The sequence below is a fragment of the Geotrypetes seraphini genome, chromosome 10 (assembly GCF_902459505.1).
Source record: "Geotrypetes seraphini chromosome 10, aGeoSer1.1, whole genome shotgun sequence".
Taxonomy (NCBI): domain Eukaryota; kingdom Metazoa; phylum Chordata; class Amphibia; order Gymnophiona; family Dermophiidae; genus Geotrypetes; species Geotrypetes seraphini.
The window spans coordinates 136,778,751-136,803,301 of NC_047093.1; the positions used below are offsets into that span (position 1 = coordinate 136,778,751).

Genomic DNA, 24,551 nt, shown 5'->3' on the forward strand with positions numbered 1-24,551 from the left:
CAAGGGACAATAGTATATTAAACATTCCACATCATCTTACACATCAGAGCTAACCCATGAGATCGCCACAAATAAAACCATCCCTGTTCTGAACCTTGAGGTGGATAAGCCTTCTGAAACAGCAGTTTTTTTAAGGCCACTTTTAAAAGCTTTCATATCCTGCTCTAACCTTAAATAGACTGGTAACATAATCCATAACTTCAGACAAATTATGAAAAATATCGAAGCCCTAGAGTCTTCCAACCTCACTGTTAAAGAAGGAACATTCAACAATGCTGTTTCCACCATCAACGCTCTTGATGGTTGATACAGATTGAGTTTAGGTGCCACTATTCAGTACTTAAAATACCCTCAATGATGTCTTATACCACATTCTGAACTCAAAGGGTAACCAACATAGTTGTTTCATAATTGGGAATATATTTTCCCTCCCACTATCTGTGCTACTGTATTTTGGGCTACTTCCGTTGCTTTCAACATAATGTTTGGAACACCCAAATATCTTTTGTTAGATGAATGTTATTTTCAAAAACATGGGCATCTTAAAGAAGATGGCTTTGGAATTTTTAGGCTCAATATTGTGCCTGCAACAATGAGCATTTTGCTGACTGACACCAGTGGAAATTCAATGCTGAGCTATATTGGGGAGCAAACTTTGAATTTACAAATTTGTGGTGCCAGTAAAGTGCAATATTCAGCTCTTAACCAGCCATGAGGCAGTGCTTAAAGATAAAATTGACGTTTATGTGGTCTTAGTTATGTAGCTATCTTAGCTGGTTAAGTGCCGAATGTCAGTGTTTGCTGGCCAAGTGCCAACCCCACCCCTGGAACACCCCCTAAATAACCTAGTTTAGAGTCTGTCATAGAGGAAAACACCCTCCAGGGATTCAAGACAAAGTTAGACAAGTTCCCGCTGAACCGAAATGTACTCAGATAGGGCTGGTCTCAGTTAGGGCACTGGTCGTTGACCTGAGGGCCGCCGCATGAGCGGACAGCTGGGCAAGATGGACAACTAGTCTGGCCCAGCAGCGGCAGTTCTTATGTTCTTATGTTAACCAGTGAATGCTACTATTACTAGATTGTATGTTTAATTGAAATGTTTCAATTTTTTCTGTTGTAAACCGCCTAGGGCGATATACAAGAAAATAAATAATTATTATTATTATTACTATAGCGCTGAAAGGCATATGCAACGCTATACACTCTGCTGAAAATTAGCAGTTAGTCCCAAAAGGGCAATTTAACTGGTCAGGAGCCATTTCTGGTCAGTTAAGGGGCTAAATTTCTTTTCTTTTTTTTTTAAATAATTTTATTGAATATTATCGGTGATATACAAAAAGTAGTTCAAATACATATAAATTGAATAAAAAATAATGATGTATAAACAAAAGAAACCATTATTACATTCATTTGCGTATAACAGATTAGTAAGAAGAATGGCCCAAAGCATCCTAACTGGCAGATATGGTTTGGTTTATGGTTTGTTTAAAATTTGCTATACCACCTAGGCTATATACAATAGATCATAACAGTTCATACTTAAAAATTAGTGAAGACCACTGGCCTAGGCTGTATATAAGAGATCTAAGAGGTTTACAATAATAAAATTTAAATAGAAATAAGAAATGAACTACAATGATGATAGGATAGAACATAATGAAGCTTATAATTCCAAAGAGATTATTTACAAAGGGAGAGCGGTAAAAATAAAAAAAATAAAATGATATATGTTTTTCTCACAGAAGAAAAGGTCTTAACATGTATAATCAAAAGACAAAAATCTGTGCAAGTTGGTTAGTCATTGAAAAGAAGATATTCCGAGAGGGGGGGTGTTTCTAGAGCAGTTCGTGGGTGGTGTTATGTGATAAGATATTTTTGTGTGATAACAGATCGTAAATTGGTTTGCTTGTGCTGGAAAGTTCTGCTCCTCTTTCATTCACAGAAGTTCTTTACCCCCTAAACTGATCCGTTCTTTTTTCTCAGAGTGAGCTCCATTGGCCATTCACTACCTTCTGTCTCCTTCCACTCAACCAGTTCCTCGCCAAGTCCATTACTTTGGTGCCCATCCTGAGAAATTTTGTGAGGACAGTCATCCAAGTGTATCAGAATTCTTTAAGTTACACATGTAAATAGAAGCTCTACCCTCTGTTCATTCCCTGTGTAAGTCAACTGGCTATTTTGAACATGGCGCATAGGCACCATGCCAGCATTGACTCACTGAAGTGCATACACACATATGTAAGTGCTACGTAGTATTCTAAACATGTCTGAACCTAAAGATGATTGTGAATATCAAATTGTTGTTCAGATGTGTCAGAGACAGAGATACATACTTTTTAGAATATCTTCTTCTCCCTGGATCCAAAGGTTAAAGAGACAACATAGAGAAAAGGAACCGGAATTCACTACAAAGAGGATATGTAGGTAGATGTAGTTAATACTTCATCAAGGATTAGAGAAATACAAGCCAATAGTGAATAAATTCTGATCAACACCATTATTACAAACCCCTGTAGTTTAGAACAAGTGAAAGAAAAAACCCTCTGATTTGTTATAGGCATTCAGGGTCAGATTCTTTATAGGATGCCTGCATTAGGGTCCGCTAGGCAGTCTAATCAAGAATGTCTAGTGACCCCTTTACTTTGGAATCCAGGTACAACTTTTCCTTTAAAGGTGCAGAAATTGACCGACCAATTTTCAGCTCCTCTAAGCACAGTAAGCATAGTAAGGGGGAGTGGAGGGAGGTCCTCCCTGGGTACCATCTTGGTAAGGGCGCCAGCACCCTTCTTCCTCTCCACCCTCCAGTCCTTCCCACTCTTCCCACTGCCACATGCGCACCTTCACTTCTTTCCCGCCGGCATGAGCAGCAACTTCAACCTGAGGATCACACCAGAGTCGACTCTCCATCTGTTGTCACTTCCAAGTCCTGTGCCTAAGAAGTGATGATATCAGAGGGAGAGCCAACGCCAATGCGGGCAGCAAGTTGGTGATGTTGCTCGGGCCGGGAAATTTAGAAGTACGGAGAAGGGAAGGGGCAAGAGTGGGGAAGGGGGTGAGGATGGAGTAGGGGTAGTTCTTTCTGCCGCATTTGACACTATTGATCATCACCTTCCATTAAACAGACTTTCATCCATTGGAGTTAACAAACAAGTTCTCTCATGGTTTTAGTCCTATTTTTCAGATTGAACTTCCAAAATTATATTCAATAATTCATCATCCAAGTCTTATCCAAACCACTACGGCATCCCCAAAGGTTCTATATTGTCACCACTATTATTCAGCTTCTTCTTGGCCCCTCTATTAACACTCTGCCAATCAATTGGATTTACGATCTTCGCTTACGCAGATGATTTACAGCTCATCCATCCATTACACTCGAATATAGCCCTAGAGATTTCCGACATCAATCAGAAACTGGTCAAAATTTGTCAATGGCTTATTGAAAATATGCTATCATTAAACAAAATCCATGTTTTTTTTCCCTGGAGAGACAGTATAACAATCGCAGTACCAATCAGAATTGAAGATAATACACTTCAAGAAGTTGATAAAATTAAAATCCTAGGTGTAATCATTGGTCCCATATTAAATTGTCTTAATCAAATCAGTACCATTGTCAAAAGCTGTTTTTGTAGACTGCAGATGATCAGATCAATTTTCTTGACATTTCTTCTCTAAATACTCTAATTCACTCTCTAATAATATCAAAACTCGATTACTGTAGTTTGTTATAATAAGGGAATCACACAAAGATAATTAAGACGCCTTCAGATGATTCAAAATACCGCAATAAAAAATGATTACCAATAAAAGAAAATTCAATCACATCACTCCACTTTTAAAGAATGCACTCTGGCTGCCCATAAACCATAGAATCACCAATATAGCCACTAGCCATACTTGATACTGCTACAAAAGAATGGTATAGGAGAGAAAGAACTTCAATGACAACTTCAATTATCACGGAACATGTTTTGTAGATGTCAGATATGCCTCCACCAGCCATTGTAACTTGAAAAGGTTGTGTGAATCATTTGCTGGCATATAGCATCGTCTTTCATCAGCTTTTTTTTTATTTTTTATTTTTTAGAAAGTGACTTTAGTGCTCATAATAAGCTGACTTAAAACTTCTTGCCCATAAAGTTAATAATAGAAGTAAGAAATAACTTAGCTATGAAGCCGCTTGATTGTCGGCTTTCACTTTTTACTTTGAGTGCTTATCTGCATCGGGAAGGGAATGGTCAACATGTTTCGCATTAGGCTTTTTTAAAAACAGCCCCCCTGCAGTGAGATACAAAGCAAAGAAATGAAGATACATTCCCGAAGTGTTTAAAAGATTGTTAGGCTTTAAAACCTGTAAATTCTCACCTCTTGCTTACTAACAGGCACCGTCCATTCCGATTCACTCTTCAGTTCAAAGATGGCCATGGTAGCTGAGTAATTCATTATATACCCTCTGCAGCTGATATTCAAAGATGACGTCAGGGACTGGAGAGCTCAGAGCAGTGACATCCATTCAATCTCCAGACTAAGTCCCCCCGGGGTTACTGTGTTTAATGTAAAAATCCAGCGTTGCTTTTTGTAATTCAATTTCTTCTCATAAAGGATACATCACACTTTGGGCTAGATTCACTAAGCCCACCGATTGTGTCCCGACCACTTTGCGACCCCGACCCGATTCACTAACCTTCCTCCTGTTCCGATCCCGATCTGCGCATGTAAATGAGGGGAAGGGCATCCAAAAGTAGGAAGTCAGCGATTCACAAAACAAATTAAGGAACACCGAGTGGGCTGGTCGATCACAAAAGAAGCGACTGCTGAGGACCAGTGCCTCATGTCATTTCTGACGATCCTCACCCTGAAATCCCAGCCCTGTAGCCCTGAAACCATCAAAAAAGGACCCTACTCTCTGCTGATGTAATTGTGCTGTTATGGCTGCGGCCAAATAAATTCCACTTGAGTTGATAAACGCCTGAGTGTCATCATTGTGCCACGCTAGACCATGAGGGGTAAGAGCAACAGTGCTGAGTGCACGATTTGAGGGCAGGTGTAAATACTTTCTTAGGCACTGCATACCTCTCCACAATTTAGAAACGCACTTCTTTATCTCTGATATCGACACTTCCTATAGGAATCCTTTTAATTATCATGTAAGGAGGGCTATTTTAAATTAAATGATTGATGGGGTGAAAGAACATGAATAAATCACTTCCAAAATTGTTCTCTCCCTTACAAATAACTCATTTACAAAATTGTGGTTTCTGAAAACTAGTGAAAACTTTTGGTTAACCAGACTCAGTGGTATTTTCTAATTCTTGACCTTAAATTCCATTGTCTTGACATGTTTCTTCTATTTTTCCAATTTTTCTTCCTATCTGCCACGGCTCTTGAAGAAGCCCTTTGAGAACAATTTCCAAACAATTGATGTGTTAGCAAGCAATTTACGAGGATTTCTTGAAACTGACAACCAGAGCTAAAAGTTGACAAATGGAGTTGATGAAATGGTACACTGGTGAAATGATGCCCCTGGATATTCATCTCTGACAGGTGGTAAAAAAAAAATATTGGCTTTAAGGGACTCCTGCAGCTGACAGCCTCAAATTATACAGTCAAGAATATGGTTTTGTTAGCATGCATTTGGATTCTTAACATACCTTAACAAATTTAGGGCCTCATTTGCAAAGCCACGGTAGGGATGCTGCAATGGCAGATGCACCACAGCTTTGTAAAAGGGTCCCTGAATTGACTTAAAGCATCTTAACCTCCTACATAACGTGTCAATTCATTAAGCATGTATTAAAAAGTTCTAACAACCATTAAATCGTGAGTTAATGTAATACACCGAACATTTGAGTTAAACTGGACTTAAAATTTGCATGAGTGCTAATGAAGGAAGAAGAGAGTTACTGAGAGTCATAAGTAATATCAGGAGGGCACCTTGTGAAAGGTTTTGAACACTGGCTTCCACCTTGTGCTTTAATGACTTAGGGCTCCTTTTACAAAGGCACGCTTGCGATTTTAGTGCAGACTTAACGCGTACTAAAATGCCACATGTGCTAGCTGCTACCATCTCCTTTTAAGCAGGCGGTAATTTTTCGTCTGAAAACGCTGGCGTACCTTAGTAAAAAGAGCCCTTAATATCTGCCCCATTCTTACTTTCATGTAGTTTTATTTCAGAAGTGTTTGTTTCTCCCTCACAATTTGAATTCTACATTTTGTCACAACTACAGTTGAGTAGTTAATATTCTGGGCCCCGTTTTACAAAGCTCGACACGTGGTAAATGCTCTGACTCCTATCGGAATTGACTGAGCATCGGATCATTTGCCGTGTAGCACTCACCTATGTGGCTTTGTATAAGGGGTCTTGGTTTCAATTAGCTGAAGATTGATGTTTTTTAAGGAAAGGTTGTAGAAGAGGTTATGAAGTGAAATCAAAGATGCTCCCTGACCTGTGGGTATTGGTATATACTGAAGAGACTCTAAAAGTGACTCGATTGCTCAGGTGGAAGACCTTCAATGACAGCAGCCGGTGGACCAGATGTTTTGCAGTTGTAGTTTGGGACCCCGGTGTCAATTCCTGAAAATATACTTACAGCAGCTCTATACATTAAGAATAAATAGTTACAAGGTTCATAAATGTGGAATCCCAGTGTGAGGTTGGGTAAGAGCTCTGAGCTGTTGTTAATCTCCTCCACCGCAGACACAAAAGTCACCAAGTTGTAATAGTTCAATAGTGAAATTCTTTAAGGACAGATAATATGAAAAATGTGCATCAAAATAAAAAATACAAAAAACTATTAAGGTTAGAAACAGTGCTCAAGGTTTAGCAGAAATTAGATTTTTTTTTTAACTCCCTCCTTCCCAAAAGCATGCAGAGTTAATCACTGGATTCTAACACCTTTGTTGTTTGTTTGTTTTTGTTGTTTTTTGTTTTTTTTTTTAAACCTATCTATAAACCCACTATGCAGGAGTTGGTGGAGGTTTGTTGAGGAAGTGGTACCGGGGAGAGATGGCATGGTTGGAAGTGTTGATAAATGTTCCTTGACCTCACCAATGAAAATAATGCCAGACCCATGTTGGAAGAGCAAGAAATTCATATCCAACGCAAGTGGAGATGTGTCCCAGACTGCAAGGGAGAAGTAAAGATACATAAGGGGAAGAGGAAATGGCAGAGATGAAAGGAGGGGGTAAGAGAGAGAAGAGATTAAATTGAAGGGAACAGGCAGTGAGATGAGTAGAGAGAAGAGAAGAGAGGGAAGTGAGTGTTGGAAGGGAGAGAAAGAAGAGGAGAGAGACACACACCCTAAACCCCTCGCAAAAGTACCCCTGAGTACTGAACTCTCTTGTACCCACACTACCCTCATTTACACATCACTCATACTAGGCATAATATGGAAAAACCGAACAGTAGATGTTTATAGCTTTGAATCCAAAGATTCATCTAACACAGTGGTGTCAAACTCAAACCTTTGCGGGGCCACATTTTGGATTTGTAGGTACTTGGAGGGCCGCAGAAAAAATAGTTAATGTCTTTAAAGAAATGACAATTTTGCGTGAGGTAAAACTCTTTATAGTTTATAAAACTTTCCTTTAACAGTTAAAAGGAAAGATATATAAACTATAAAGAGTTTTACCTTATGCAAAATTGTCATTTCTTTAATAAGACATTAACTATTTTTTTCCGTGGCCCTCCAAGTACTCTATTTTTTTCTGCAGCCTTCACATTTAAAGTTTAACATCTTTTCTTTCTCAAAACTGACACATTTCAATCACTATATTGAAAATAAAATCATTTTCCCTACTTTTGTTGGCTGGTGACTTTATTTTTCTGTGCTTTTAATTATATTTCCAGGGCCTTTTTGTCCTTTGACTGTTTTTCTCTCCGTCTTCACTTTCTGCTTTGCATCCATCTTTGGCATTAACTTAATATTCAATTTTTCTGCTTTCTTTTCAAAATGTACATTTCCATGTCTTACCTTCCCTTCCTATCTCTCCCTTCTTCCGTCCTATTTCCATGGTCTGACTTCTCTTTCCTTCCTTTCTCTCCCTCCCTCCTTCCTTCCTTCCTTTCATCTGGTCTGGCATCTGTCTCCTTCCCTCCCCCCCATGTCCTGGCATCTCCCCCTCCCCCTACATGGTCTGGTATCTCCTTTCCTTCCCTCCCTCCCATGAACTTGGCACCTCTTGTTCCTCTCCTCTCCCTTGTCTTCCTTCTCCTTCCTTCCCTCTTTCCCCAATTGGGTGCAGCAGCATTTCTCTTCCCCCTTTCCTGTGCAGCAGAGGCATTTCTCTTCCCCCTTCCCTCCCTCTCCCTGTACAGCAGCAGCAGCAGCATTATTTCCCGTCCCCCTTTCCTGTGCAGCAGCATTTCTCTTTCCCCTTCCCTTCCTTGTGGAGCAGCAGCATGTCTGGCCGGCTCAGTCGATCGTTCCGTTCAAAGCCGCGGGTGGCTGCTCCTCACGAGATCCGCGCCTACGTCTGAAGCCTCTCTGGTGTTGTGACGTCAGAGAGGCTTCCGATGCAGGAGTGGATAGCGTGAGGAGCCGCCACCTACGGCTTTGAACTGAACAATCGACTGAGCCAGCCCGACACACTGCTGCTCCACAAGGAAGGGAAGGGGGAAGAGAATTGCTGATGTAGATGGCGCCAGGAGCCGCCGGCGGCCGCAGCTTTGACCGGAAAAATCAACTGCAGCAAGGGAGCAGTTAATTATCACATCCAGACTGCGGGCCGCAAAATAGCACCTGGAGAGCCGCATGTGGACCCCCGGCCACGTGTTTGAGACCGCTGATCTAAAATGAGTTAGTTACATCTGTAGCTCATGCCGTAATCAATCAAAATAAAACCTGTAAGCATATCGCAGGTAGGAGCTCATCAATCATGCTACTAACATTTTTGTTCCTTCTATACGGGGACGAAATCTTAACACACGATTAGGACTCGAATAAAAGGTTTCCATAGTTATGAGTCCCCCAATCATGATGTCTCCATCCTTATGGTATCCTTGTTGTGGAATAGTTACTTTGAAGCTGTTAAATGTGCACTGACCCTCAGCTGTCTTCCTCAGGATGTCACAGAGCATCAACATCAAAACCAGTTGAGCTTCCATCTTTAACGTTATGAAACAGCTTCTGTGAAAATGTTCCCCTTTCCTGCTCCAAATGCTGTCCTTGGACATGGCAGGGGATTCTTTATGGTTCCTGATGGACTTCTCCGATTGAATATTTGAATGAGAACTAGAAAATGCACGGAAGTAGACTTCTGCATTTACCCCCAAGGAGAATGAAAAAAGACAGTGAAATTATGATGCTGATGGTGAGGTGACCGATCTATTTCTAGCTGAGCTCCAACACTTCTTGGGGTACCAGGTGGTCTCTGCTGTGCCTTAATGCTCAGAGGTCAAGCCTTAAGGAATATCTGCTCCTGTCACCTGCATTTACTATGAAAATATAGGTTGCTTCTTTTAAATATAATCTTACGGATCTTGTGCCTTCATTAACTAGAGACAAATATTAATTTGACTGGATTGCTAGTGCAGGATGCAACATAATAACATAACAGTGCAATGTAGTTGATGATAACAGGAAATGATGAAAGGTGGGGTGCAGGACGGTAATAAGGGGGATCCAATTTGCTCTGCTACAGAAGATGTTGGATTACCAAGGAAGGAACACAACAGTCACAGCCTTCCTCTGACATACTCCACCTATTCAGAACAGGTGGTGTCAGAGGCAGTAGTTTGAGAAGGCCCACCCAACATAAGAGTGGGCCCACCCAAAATAACATATCTGACCAGAATCTCAATAACTGGGCAGGGTGAATGGGGTATTTCATCTTTTCCTGTTATCCTCAACTACATTGCACTGTTATGTTATTATGTTGCATCCTGCACTAGCAATCCAACCAAATTAATATTTGTCTCTAGTTAATGAAGGCACAAGATCCGTAAGATTATATTTAAAAGAAGCAACCTATATTTTCATAGTAATTGCAGTTGTCAGGAGCAGATATTCCTTAAGGCATGACCTCCAAGCAGTAAGGCACAGCAGAGACCACCTGGTACCCCCAGAGGTGTTGGAGCTCTGCTAGAAATAGAGCGGTCACCTCACCATCAGCATCATAATTTCACTGTCTTTCTTCATTCTCCTTTGGGGGAAATGCAGAAGTCTACTTTTGTGTATTTTCTATTTCTCATTCAAATATTCAATCGGAGAAGTCCGTAATGGAACCATAAAGAATCCCCTGCCCTGTCCAAGGACAGCATTTGGAGCAGGAAAGGGGAACATTTTCACAGAAGCTGTTTCATAACATTATAGATGGAAGCTCAAGTGGTTTTGATGTTGATGCTCTGTGACATCCTGTGGAAGACGGCTGAGGGTCGGTGCACACTTAAGAGCTTCGATGCAACTGTTCCACAACGAGGCTATCACAGGGATGGAGACATTATGATTGGGGGACTCATAACTACGCAAACATTTCATAATTCTTTAACTGAATCATTCTTATATCATCCCAGAAGACATGGAAAAATAATGTAAGTAGCATCATGGATGAGCTCCTACCTGCGATATGCTTATAGGTTTTATTTTGATTGATTACGGCATGAGCTAAAGATGTAACTAACTCATGTTAGTTGAATCTTTGGATTCAAAAGTTTTCTAAGCTATAAACATTTACTGTTCATTTTTCCATGTTATGCCTAGTATGAGTGATGTGTAAATGAGGGTGATGTGGATAAAAGAGAGGTCAGTACTTAGGGGAACTATTGTGGAGGGGTTTAGGGTGTGTGTGTCTTTCCTCTTCTTTCTCTCCCTTCCAATACTCACTCCCCTCTCTTCTCTCTACTCATCTCACTGCCTGTTTCTTTCAATTAAATCGCTCCCTCTCCTTACCCCCCTCCTTTCATCTTTGCCATTTCCTCCTACTCTTATGTATCTTTTCTTATCCCTCGAAGTCTGGGACATATCTCCACTTGCGTTGGATATTAATTTCCTGCTCTTCCAACATGGGTCAGGCATTATTTTCATTGGTGAGGTCTGGGAACATTTATCGGCACTTCCAACTATGACATCTCTCCCTGGTACCACTTCCTCAAGAAACCTCCACCAACTCCTGCATAAGCAGCGTGGTGGGTTTATAGATAGGTAAAAACAAACAAACAAACAAAAAAAAAACAGAGGTGCTAGGGTCCAATGATTAAGTCTGCATGCATTGGGAAGGAGGGAGTTAAAAAAAAAAATCTAATTTCTGCTAAACCTTGAGCACTGTTTCTAAGCTTAATACCTTTTTGTATCTTTTATTTTGATGCAAATTTTTCATATTATCTGTCATTTACTGTCCTTCAAGAAATTCACTATTCAGCTATTACAACTTGGTGACTTTTGTGTCTGCGGTGGAGGAGATTAACAACAGCTCAGAGCTCTTACCCAACCTCACACTGGGATTCCACATTTATGAACATTACAACAATATATTATTTATGTATAGAGCTGCAGTAAGTACATTTTCAGGAATTGACACCGGGGTCCCAAACTACAACTGCAAATCATCTGGTCCACCGGCTGCTGTCATTGAAGGTCTTCCACCTGAGCATTCGAGTCAGTTTTACAGCCTCTTCAGTATATACCACCACCCACAGGTCAGGGAGCATCTTTGATTTCACTTCATAACCTCTTCTACAACCTTTCCTTAAAAAACATCAATCTTCAGCTAATTGAAACCAAGACCCCATTATACAAAGCCACACAGTGGAGTGCTACACGGCAAATGATCCGATGCTCAGTCAATTCCGATAGGAGTCAGAGCATTTACCACGTGTCGAGCTTTGTAAATAGGGGCCCAGAGTATTAACCATGTAGAATTCAAATTGTGAGATAGAAACAAACACTTTTAAATAAAACTACATGAAAGCAAAGAATTAATGGGGAAGTTATTAAGTCATTAAAGCACCAGCTGGAAGCCAGTGTTCAAAACCCTTCACTAATAATAATAATAATAATAACAGTTTATATACCACAGTACCGTGAAGTTCTATGCGGATTACAAAAGATTCAAAGAAGGATACAAATTGATTGAGCTTAAAAGAGGTGAAAGATAGTGGTTAATAGGTCAAGAGAACCGTTATTGAGGAGAAGGAGATGTACGGGTCAGCTGTCTAGATACTTCAGGAACAGATGTGTTTTTAGGCGTTTCCTGAATTCCTAATAAGCAGTTGGCGAAAGCAATTGTTCTAGATTTTTACCCCATAATGCTGCCTGATGTGAGAGAAGGTGATCATGGTGTTTTTTCAGTTTACATCCTCTAACTGAGGGGGACACGAAGTTCGAATGTGAGCTTCTCTTGTGTCTGTTGGCTGAGAAGGAGAAAAGGTTAGTTATGTATATAGGGGCTAGTCCGTATAGAACTTTAAAGCATAGGCAGGCGAACTTGAACTTCACTAGGTGCCCTTCTGATATTACTTATAACTCTCAGTAACTCACTTATTCCTTCATTACCACTCGTGCAAAATTTTAAGTCCAATTTAACTCAAATGTAGGGTGTATTACGTTAACTCATGATTTAATGTATGTTAGACCTATTTAATATATGCTTAATGCATTGACACATGTTATGTCAGAGGTTAAGATGCTTTAAGTCAATTTAGGGACCCATTTACAAAGCTGTGGTGCATTTACCGCTGCGGCATCACTACCGTGGCTTTGCAAATGAGGCCCTAAATTTGTTAAAGTATGTTAAGAATCCAAATGCATGCTAACAATTAAACATTCTTGACCTGTATAATTTGAGGCTGTCAGCTGCAGGATTCCCTTAAAGCCAACATTTTTTACCACCTTATGAGATGTGTAAATATACGTAGCTGCAATAGAAAACCTAATATTAGATATGTAGGACGATTGATTTGGTATGAACATATACAAATAAGTAGGATAATCAATGTGCTAGTAACATAAGTAGGATGATTGATTATGCCATAATTATGCCGGTCTTAATATCTCTGTATTCTAACTCTGCTACAGAAACCCCTGTAACTCTGTATAGAGTCGATGAATTATAACACCTTTTACAGAAGCTCATGCAAACCTCTATGAATTGACTCCCCAGTCATTAGTAGCGGTATAAAAACTCACAATTAACATTAAATAATACCAGGGCCATCATTTCACCAATGCACCAATTCACCATTTCATCACCTCCATTTCTCAACTTTTAGCTCTGGTTGTCAGTTTCAAGAAATCCTTGTAAAATGCTTGAAACGCATCAATTGTTTGGAAATTGTTCTCAAAGGGCTTCTTCAGGAGCCGTAGCAGATAGGAATAAAAATGGTAGAACTAGAAGAAACATATTGAGACAATGGAATTTAAGGTCAAGAATTAGAAAATACCACTGAGTCTGGTTAACCAAAAGTTTTCACTGGTTTTTCAGAAACCACAATATTGTAAATGAGTTATTTGTAAGGGCCAAAATACTCAGGTAAATATGCATAGGGAGAGAACAATTTTGGAAGTGATTTATTCATGTTCTTTCACCCCATCAATCATTTAATTTAAAATAGTCCTCCTTACATGATAGTTAAAAAGATTTCTATAGGTAGTGTCGATATCAGAGATAAGGAAGTGTGTTTCAAAATTGTGGAGAGGTATGCAGTGCCTAAGGATGTATTTACACCTGCCCTTTCTCAGCTTTACTCTGTATGCTGGCAATAAAGGATGAGAGGGAACTTTCTAGCCCTTGCAAGGTTCCATCTCTTTTGGTATAATTCCTGGAGGTTAAACTACTGGACCAGACATTGTCAGATCTCGATGGCTCTCTTTTAATCCTTCCTAATCCTTGGAAAGGGAAAAGCTACTCTATTCTCCCCACCAAAAGTTCAGTGAGGATGTGGGTCTCTGCCATGTCAAATCTAAATTTATAAACTTGCAGCAAAATTTTGATAATGTCACATGGAAGCATGTAACTATGAACTGTTGGGGTAACTCTATAATAGGGTGACTGGTAATGGCACAGGTGTAGTGGCTAGAGCTATATCTTCAGCACCTTGAGGTAGTGAGTTCAAACCCCATAATTTTCCCTGTGACCCTAGACAAGTCACTTAATTCTCCACTATCCCAGATCAATTGGGAACCCACTGGGACAGCTAGGGAAAATGCTTGAAGTACCTGTAGAGTATGTAAACCACTTTGAGTGTGGTTGTAGAACTACAAGAAGATGGTATACAAGTCCCAACCCCTTTCCTTGTTTTAAGCCTATTCTAGGAAAAAAATTACCTAGTTTTCTAAAAAAATGGGCAAAAATAAACGGATTTACATCTGGATTGTATAAAAAGAGCTAAAAATTGCAATTGTGAATTTGGTCACGTGTCCAATTTTTGCATGCAATTTAATGCAATTAGCATCAGTGATTGACCTTTTAACAATCATTCACTGCTGCTAATTACTATTAATTAAACTTTGCATGCGTAAACGTAAGCACGGGATCCATGCCTATATTTCACATGAGTTCAGAATGGGAGGATCATTTGTGGATTGGGGCGTTCCTTCACATTGCGCACGCAGTTATAAGGCGGGATCTACGCTTAGTTAAGACACAAATGTTTGCACCACGTTTCACTTTGTATAAATGTCCAAGCCTGAATTTAATCTCATTTTCCAGGATTGCAGGCTATATTCCGAAAACAACGCTATAAGTTAGGCGTTATTGATGTCTTGATCACTCATACTGGAGCCTAACTTAATTGTTTTAATTGGCTTTAACCAGTGCGGTAATTGGCCGTATTGTTTAAAGCCTATTAAAAACTATTTAAAAAAGAATGTAGGTGCTGGTAGGAGCCTTCTGGGTAGGCGCTAGAATTGCACCTACGGCATGGCGGCAAGTGGTGCCTAAAATCAAAGTAGGAGTGGTTAGGGGCAGAGATGACCTTAAGTGCAATTAGGCACCGGTAACGTAGAGTTTTAAAATCCTGGCCTAAATTACAGGCACCTAAGTTCTTTCTTAGGTGCCACTAGCTGCGATTCTGTTAATGGTGCCTAAGTATAACTGACACGTGACTGGCGCCATTTTTCTAGGTGCCGGCTGACTTAGGCATTGTTTAAAGAATCCAGGCCTAAGTGCTATTCTATAAAACATGCCATTATTATAGAATAACGATGAGCGGTTTTTTTCAGCGTGGAGTTTTAAATACCGTATGTAGAATTTACTCCTTACGGTGAAGTCGCTTATCCTGACCTAGAGGTTAGCATTTTCTTGTATAAATAATAGAATTCATAAGAACATATGAATAGCCTTACTGGATCAGACCAATGGTCCATCAAGCCCAGTAGCCCGTTCTCAAGGTGGACAATCCAGGTCACTAGTACCTGGCCAAAACCCAAGGAGTAGCAACATTCCATACTGCCGATCCAGGGCATGCAGTGGCTTCCCCAATGTTTTTCTCAAAAACAGACTATGGACATTTCCTCTAGGAACTTGTCCAAACTTTTCTTAAAACCAGCTACGCTATCCGCTCTATAGTCTGCACGCTCTAAGGAAACAACCAAACTCTCATCCACATTAGCCCAAGGATGACCCTGCAGCCACAAGCTACAGCAAACAGCCAAGTCGATGTACTAAGCTACCTGATATTTTGAACTTTTCTGCTGGAACCCATCACCCCCAAATAAATGTACCTGTGCATCCTGCCAAAACCGCCCATATCCAGTCTCACCGACAACAGATGCACCATTAAATCACGGCATGTACTTTTCTGCTAGTCTTCCATAAGAGCTCATTTCCTTGCAAAAATGAGTAGAATGCCTTTCTTTGTACACGTTCTTTATGCCTTTAACTAATTGGTTCTTTAGAGAATTAGCCACGAAGGGACAGATTCTGTAAATGGTGCTGTTAAACGTATGTACATCACACACAGCTTTCATTAAAGGTAGGCACTGGAAATATAGGCCAGGGGTTTAAAGGTCTACATTTCTGGTACTTACCTTTGATAAGATTCATGTTTATGGAGGCGCCTTCGAACGCTTAAGGTCATTTCTGGTGTTAAGCAAACCTACTTTGACCTTAGGTGTTCTAAGGTGCCTCTGTAGACCAATGATGCCTATTTTAATAGTTTTTAAATGATTTTTATCACTTAAGTTAGGCGCCAGTACCAGCACCTAACGTAAGATGCCATTTATAGAATACAGATCAATATGTAGAGATTTACATACCAACCTCTGTGTCTCCAAATGTTTATGGATGTTCTTGTTGCTTGTTTAGACTTACGGACATTGACGATGGACAGAGAAAGAGTAACTCTTGCTGCGCCATTTAAAAAAAGGAGATGCTCATCTCAGATGCTTTGTTTTCTAGATCAGAGCAGGAGTTACCTGACTTGCTGTATATAAATCTATTATTCACCCTCAAGTTGGCCAGTCATCTTAAAATACAGAATCTACATGACGGAAATGATGGGGTTCATACCTGCCATTAGTAGAAATGATTAAACGCAGAGTCTATAGGATTTCCTCACAGGGCCGCCATCAGAAATTTCTGGGCCCCTTACTGAGCAATCCTATTGGACCCCTGAATTAAAGGCTCTCGTAGAAACCCATTTAAAAATAAGCAAAAAGACTTTATTAATTTGGAAATATTAATTGGGAAGAATACATACTTTGTAAACGGGTTTCTACTAGAGCCTCTAATGTTTATAAATTTTTATCAACACAACTAATATACTACTTTATCCTGAAGCAAAAAAAAAAAAAAGAATTTTTTTCCTACCTTTGTTGCCTGGTTTCTGCTTTCCTCATGTTCTCATTTAATTCCTTCCATCCACTGTCTCTCTTCTTTCTGTGTCTTCCATTTGCTCTGTTACTGTGCCCCTCCCTTTCTCCCCCCTCCCAAATTGGTCTGGCACCCATCTTCTTCCCTCTGCTCCCCCCATAGTCTGGCATCTCTGTCTTCTTCCCTGCCAGTGTCTTCTCCCCACTCTCTCTTCCCCATTTCCTTTCAGCGTCCTTCTCCACCCCTTTGTCTTCCCCATGTCATTTCAGCGTCCTTCTCCACCCCTTTGTCTTCCCCATGTGCTCTCAGCATCCTTCTCCCCCCTCTGTCTTCCTCATGTGCTTTCAGCGTCCTTCTCCACCCCTTTGTCTTCCCCATGTGCTTTCAGCGTCCTTCTCCCCCCTCTGTCTTCCCCATGTGCTTTCAGCGTCCTTCTCCCCCCTCCCGTCTTCCCCATGTCCTTTCAGCGTCCTTCTCCACCCCTTTGTCTTCCCCATGTCCTTTCAGCGTCCTTCTCCACCCCTTTGTCTTCCCCAGTGCTTTCAGCGTCCTTCTCCCCCCTCAGTTTTACCCATTTCCCTTAAGCATCTTTTCTTCTCCACTCCACCTTTCCTCCCTTTGCCCCTTATCTTTGTGGCGCTTCCCCACCCGACCGACAACAGAACAGGCCCGGTCGGACAAACCTCCCTGCCCTGAAGCCGCAAATCTAAATTACCTTCTTACAGCAGCTGGAGTATTGAAGCTGCTATAAGAAGGTAATTTAGATTCGTGGCTGCAGGGCAAGGAGGTTTGTCGGTCGGGCCTGTTGTCGGTCGGTCGGCAGATGCGCCACAAGGCTAAGGGGACCTGACCGGTCATACTTTTTCTTAACTGCTTTTTTCATGAAGAGATTCACCCACAGAAGTTTAGGATACATTTTCCCTGTCTGTCCTGGCAGGCTCATAATCAAAGTGTGGTACATGGGGCAATGGAAGGACTAAGGTAGGGGGTAGAAAACTCTGGTCCTCGAGGGCCGCAATCCAGTCGGGTTTTCAGGATTTCCCCAATGAATAGGCATGAGATCTATTTGCATGCACTGCTTTCAATGCATATTCATTGGGGAAATCCTGAAAACTTGACTGGATTCTGGCCCTCGAGGACCGGATTAGCCCACCCCTGGACTAAGAGGTCCTTTTGCTAAGGTGCATTAACTGATTTAGCTCGCGTTAAATGCTAAGGCGCCCTTTATATTATATATAATCAGTTTGCACGTGCTCAGTAAAAGGACCCCTAAGTGACTTGCCCAGAATCACAAGGGGCAGGATGGGATCAAACTCCCAACCTCAGGGTGGCGAAGCAGCAGCTCTAACCACTAAGCCACACCCTCATTTAACAATATATAATCATCTTCTAAATATTTGACAGGTGAATGAGACGTACTTTAATATGACAGAGATGTTTTATTTTTCAGCAGATGAGTTACGCATCAGGGAATCTTGTCATGAGTGACAGAGTTAAGTTTCCTAATTTCTACCGGACTGTCCCCAGTGAGCTACACCTTTGCGCTGGGATAGTCAGGTTGCTGAAGCATTTTGGCTGGACCTGGGTCGGTATCTTTGCATCTGGTGATGAAAACAGCATGAGGGCTGTGCAGATCCTGAGAGAAGGGATTGAGCGGAGTGGAGGCTGCATCGAATTCAGTGTAACCTTCAGAGATTACGGTGCATTTATGATTCAAAATATCAATAATATGTTAGATATCATTCAATCATATTCAACTAAAGTGATCATTTTCTATTGTAATACAGATATTTTAGAAGCTGTGGCACAAACAAACCTCTGGAAAATACCTGGGAAGATTTGGATTGGTGTTTCTGAGTGGGAATTTGACTACATCCCATTCCATGCTGTTAAGAAAAACACCTTAGTTTTCACTGTGGGAAAGAGGAATATTCCAAGCTTTTATAAATTTGTCCAAGAGGAGAATCTTGCCCGGTATCTAAAAGAGATACATGGAATGGTGTGGTGGAGGATCCTTGGTGGCAATTGGTACTCACATTACCTCAAAAAATCCTGCAGAAGTAATAAAGCATCTGCCAATCCCAAACCCAAACACTGTGACATCATAAACTCTAGGAGTATGTATAACGTATACAATGCTGTGTACGCCCTGGCATATGCACTGCATGCCATGGTCACGTCTAGTTCTGGAAATACCACCCTATGGAAAGGAGAAAGGGAGAGATTTGGGGATTTTTTGCCGTGGAAGGTAATTTGATTTATCAAATAAATTAGCTCAACAAATGCACTGAAACCCAAAGGTATTTAAAAGCCTCTGGTGCATTTGCAGCGTGGCTTCATAAAGAGACCCTTAATTTAATTTGATTGAATATATTTATATACTGCCACTCTAACATTCGAGATGGTGAATTCTTTATATGAAAAACAAAGAACAAAAACAAAACTGCAGAAAAATGTACAAGGCGTAGGGATTTATTCAACAAAAGTCATAAAAACATATATAACGTAAATAAACCAATTGTATCCAAAAGCTGGTCCTTGTTCTACCAGACACGACTGTTCCGTTTGAGATTTTGTTTGTTTTCATCCATCTGGTCTTTTGAAACTCTAGGTACCATCCATCAGGGACCTCTGAGGAAGAAGTGTTTTCGAAATACAGGCCATGTCGGGTCCGGTATACACGAGAACAAGGACCAGCTTTTGGATAACAACTGGTTTATTTACGTTTTATATGTTTTTATGACTTTTGGTGAATAATTCCCGTGTTTTGTTTTGTTTTCACTGTAGACTATGTTGGATTTTTCTTTTGTTTCTTCGCTTTGAATAAATCCCTGAACCTTGTATATTTTTCTGCAGTTTTGTTTTGGTTCTTTGCTTTGCATTTTCACTGCAGTTTTTGTTGGTTCTTTTTGGAAAACTTTATATGTACATAATTAAAATTAACAATAAAATTACTAACACAGACAAAGCTTAAACAGCTTAGTCTGCTAAATATTATACCTGACAGTTATTATATCTCATAAACAGACCATTCCATATCATACACATCAGAGCTAACCCATGAGATCACCACAAAGCCAACCATCCCTGTTCGCAACCATGCGATAGATAAGCCTTCTGAAACAGCAGTGGTTTTTTAGGCCAGTTTTAAAAGCTTTCCTAAATTTAAATAGGCTGGTAGGCTTAAATAAGCTCTAAATTTAAATAGGCTGGTAACATAATCCACAACTTCGGACCTGAGATGTAAAATTTCAAAGCCCTATAGTCTTCCAACCTCACCAAAGGTAGAGGACGGGCGCTAGATGTGATGTATTTAGATTTTAGCAAAGCCTTTGACAGTGTTCCACACAGATGTCTAATAAATAAACTGAGTGCCTTTGGGATGAGTCCCAAAGTGATGGGCTGGGTCAGGAACTGGTTGAGTGGAAGGCGACAGAGGGTAGTGATCAATGGTGATCGCTCTGAGGAAAAGGATGTTACCAATAGTATGCCTCAAGTTTCTATTCTTGGGCCTGTTCTTTTTAGCATTTTTTAGCTTCTTCCCACTCCCTAATACCACTTCCCAATATCTTCCCAATTCCCCAAAGCAACCTCATCCACTCTTTATCTCCTCTAGAAATTACCAGATATCTTCTTCTTGTAACACGTTTTTTGTAATTCTTTTTAATCCGCCTTGAACCGCAAGGCAATGGCGGAATAGAAGTCTCTAATGTAATTTAATAAATGATATTGCTGAAGGTTTTTGTTGGGTAAGATTTGCCACTTTACGGATGATACCAAAATCTGCAATAGAGTAGACACGCCGGATGGTGCGAATAAGATGAAAAAAGACTTGGTGAAGCTTGAAGAATGGTCTGAAATTTGGCAGCTAAAATTTAATGCTAAGAAATGCAAGGTCATGCATTTGGGCTGCAAAAACCAGAGGGAACAGTACAGTTTAGGGGGTGAAGAAATGTGCACAATGGAAGAGGGGGACTTGGGTGTGATTGTATGTGATGATCTTAAGGTGGCCAAACAGGTTGAAAAGGTGATAGCTAAAGTCATTTCTCTTTCTCGACGCATTTGACTCCTAATTGTCCTTTTAAGGACTACCCAGAATTTAGAAGGAATCTTAAAACTGTTCCCCTTCCTATTGTTTTTCTCCCTTACATGTTCTCTTTTTCTCTACATATTGTAGTTCCAGCCCCCTTTCCCGCTTGTTCTAATCGTTAATTTTTTTGTTAGTTTATTAGTGCTTAAAAGCTAATGTTATTGTGTGTGTGTTTTTTTAACTGTATTTTAGTCAGTAGATGGTTTTAACATTTTTGTACACTGCCTAGAAGGTTTGATTAGGCGGTATAAGAAATTTTAAATAAACTTGAAACTTAATGGCGAAAGCTAGAAGGATGCTAGGTTGCATAGGGAGAGGTATGGCCAGTAGGAAAATGGAGGTATTGATGCCTCTGTATAAGACTCTGGTGAGACTTCATTTAGAATATTGTGTACAATTCTGGAGGCCGCACCTTCAAAAAGATATAAAAAGAATGGAATCGGTCCAGAGGAAGGCTACTAAAATGGTGTGTGGTCTTCGTGATAGGGCATATGGGGACGGACTTAAAAATCTCAGTCTGTATACTTTAGAGGAAAGGCGGGAGAGGGGAGCTATGATAGAGTTGTTTAAATACCTACATAATATAAATGTGCATGAGTTAAGTCTCTTTAATTTGTAAGGAAACTTCAATGAGTAGGCATAGGATGAAGTTAAGAGGTGATGGGCTCTGGAGTAATCTGAGGAAACACTTTTTTACGGAAAGGGTGGTAGATGCTTGGAACAGTCTCCCAGAAGAAGTGGTGGAGACAGAGACTGTGTCTGAATTCAAGAGGGCCTGGGATAGGCACGTGGGATCTCTCAGAGAGAGAGAAAGAGATAATGGTTACTGTGGATGGGTAGACTAGATAGGCCATTTGGCCTTTATCTGCAATGTTATGTAATAAGACGTTTTTGTGTGATAACAGCAAATCAATTTCCTTGTGCTGGAAAGTTCTGCTCATCTCACATGAACAAAAGTACTTCATCCCCTAAACTGTACCATTCCCTTGGGTTTTTGCAGCCTCAATGCATGACCCTGCATTACTTAGCATAAAATCTTAGCTGACACATGTTATCCATACCATCAGAGATTTTTATTCTATTATAGACATTGGTATCACCCGCAAAGAAACAAACCTTACTTGACAACCTTTCAGCAATATCACCTACAAAAATGTTAAAAACAGGCTCAAGAATTGAACCTTGAGGTACAGCACTGGTAACATTCCTTTCCTCTGAGTGATCTCCATTGACCCAGTTCTTAATCCAGTCCATCACTTTGGGGTCCATCTTGAGAGCTTTTGAATGAGTAGGCATCCAAATTTATCAAGGATTTTTGTCGCTTACAGAATTCTATAAGTTATGCAAACAGAAGCCCTACCTATGTCTTACCCATGCTATGTCCCTCTGTTTTTCCCCTGTGTACCTCACTGAAGTTCATACACACATATGTAAGTGCTACATCATATTCTAAACATGTCTGAACTTAAAGATGCTTGTGAATATCAAATTGCTATTCATATGTGTCAGAGACAGAGTTACATACTTTTTAAAATATCTACTTCTCCATGGATCCAGAGGTTAAAGAGACAACATAGAGAAAAGGAACTATAGTACAACTACAAACTGGATATGTAGGCAAATGTAGTCAATACTTCAACTAGGAATACTGTATCAATATAAAGTTGGAACATTGGTCCTCGACTTGGCAGCTAAGTTTCAATGCTAAAAAATGTAAGGTCATGCACCTTGGCAGCAGGAATCCATGCAGAACTTACACACTAAATGGTGAGACCTTAGCTAGGACTAAGGCAGAACGTGATTTGGGAGTGATCATTAGCAAAGACATGAAGACTGCCAATCAAGTGGAGAAGGCTTCATCAAAGGCAAGACAAATGATGGGTTGTATCCGTAGAAGTTTTATCAGCCGAAAGCCCGAAGTTATAATGCCGTTGTACAGATCCATGGTGAGGCCTCATCTGGAATATTGTGTACATTTCTGGAGGCCACATTACCAAAAAGATGTACTGAGAGTTGAGTCGGTTCAATGAATGGCCACCAGGATGGTCTCGGGACTCAAAGATCTCCCGTATGAGGAAAGGCTGAATAAATTGCAGCTATACTCACTCGAGGAACGTAGAGAGAGAGGAGACATGATAGAGACGTTTAAATATATCACGGGCCGTATTGAGGTGGAGGATGATATTTTCTTTCTTAAAGGTCCGTTGGCCACAAGAGGGCATCCGCTGAAAATCAGGGGTGGGAAATTTAATGGCGACACCAGGAAGTATTTCTTCACCGAACGGGTGGTTGATCGTTGGAATGATCTTCCACGTCAGGTGGTTGAGGCCAGCAACGTGCCAGATTTTAAGAGGAAATGGGATACACATGTGGGATCTCTAGGGGGTTAAATTCAAAGGGGGGGGTAGGTCATTGGAATGGGCAGACTTGGTGGGCTATGGCTCTTTTCTGCCGTCATCTTCTATGTTTCTATTCATATTTTACCAATATGTTTTCTGGAAATTCCAACAACTGTTCCTCACTATGGAACTCCTTATTTCCTAGAGGGCTTCCAATCACTATCCCTCTTTGCTTGGCTCCATGCTTCTGATTTCTGGTTCAAAACCTTCTCTCAATTTGTACACATGCTTACATCAGAAGATTAGCACAACCGAAAATCTAGGTCCACAGAACCAATTCAAACATTTGTCTGGGCAGGAATTGCACAGTCCATTATTCCTCTGCCCTTCACCTGCTCCTGGAACAGGAATCACTTCTCCAAGTCTTTTAGTTAGGCAGCGGCCTAACTCAGGCCTCCTCAAATGGGCCTTTAGAATTTAGATAAGTGGTGAGAACTGCACTCTATACAAACTTTCACCACTCTTTCACTATCAAGAAAAAAACCTGATAAAATACCGCCTTTGAGCTCTCAATGCACCTCTCAAAGGAGCGGGTTCTGCCTCTCTGAATTATTCTGATGTATCTGAATCCTCCCAAGAACCCTTCAGGTTATAAGATAGAATCTTTTAATTGGTTTACATCAGGTCCTTCTGGTAATATCCTTTTCACCACAGTTCCTTCAGACAGGATCCAGCTAGCTTCTTAGAAACTGCTTTCAATTAGAAAGAGAAAACTTTTATCTAAGAACATAAGAATTGCTTCTGCTGGGTCAGAACAGTGGTCCATCCTGCCCAGCAGTTCACTCACACGGCGGCCCTTAGGTCAGAGACCAGTGCCCTAACTGAAACTAGCCTTACCTGCGAACGCTCCGGTTCAGCAGGAACTTGTCTAACTCTGTCTTGAATCCCTGGAGGGTGTTTTCCCCTGTAACAGCCTCCCGAAGAGCGTTCCAGTTTTCTACCACTCTCTGGGTGAAGAAGAACTTCCTTGCGTTTGTACGGAATCTATCCCCTTTTAACTTTAGAAAGTGGCTTCTCGTTCTCTCTGCCTTGGAGAGGGTGAACAACCTGTCTTTATCTACCAAGTCTATTCCCTTCATTATCTCCCAAGTCTCTTTCCTGGGGGTGTCTCTCCAAGTACCGCATCGGACATCCTGTATTCACGTATAAGATTTTTGTTACCGACATGCATCACCTTACACTTATCCATGTTGAACCTAATTTGCCATGTGGCGGCCCATTTCTCGAGCGTGTTTATGAAACGTTGCAGGTCTTTGCAATCTTCCTGCATCTTCACTACTCTGAATCATTTCATGTCGTCTGCAAATTAA

At 40.7% G+C, this 24,551-nt stretch overlaps 1 protein-coding gene across 1 annotated transcript in view; it reads left to right on the plus strand.

Moving 5' to 3' along the window:
- The window catches only part of LOC117368634 (vomeronasal type-2 receptor 26-like), a 48,333-nt gene that overhangs the window by 4,334 nt on the left and 19,448 nt on the right, over positions 1 to 24,551 (plus strand). The window contains exons 4-7 of the mRNA XM_033962362.1: positions 11,347 to 11,638; positions 18,206 to 18,930; positions 19,183 to 19,197; positions 24,099 to 24,135. Of these exons, the coding sequence (XP_033818253.1) occupies positions 11,347 to 11,638; positions 18,206 to 18,930; positions 19,183 to 19,197; positions 24,099 to 24,135 (1,069 nt within the window). The remainder of the gene's footprint in view (positions 1 to 11,346; positions 11,639 to 18,205; positions 18,931 to 19,182; positions 19,198 to 24,098; positions 24,136 to 24,551) is intronic.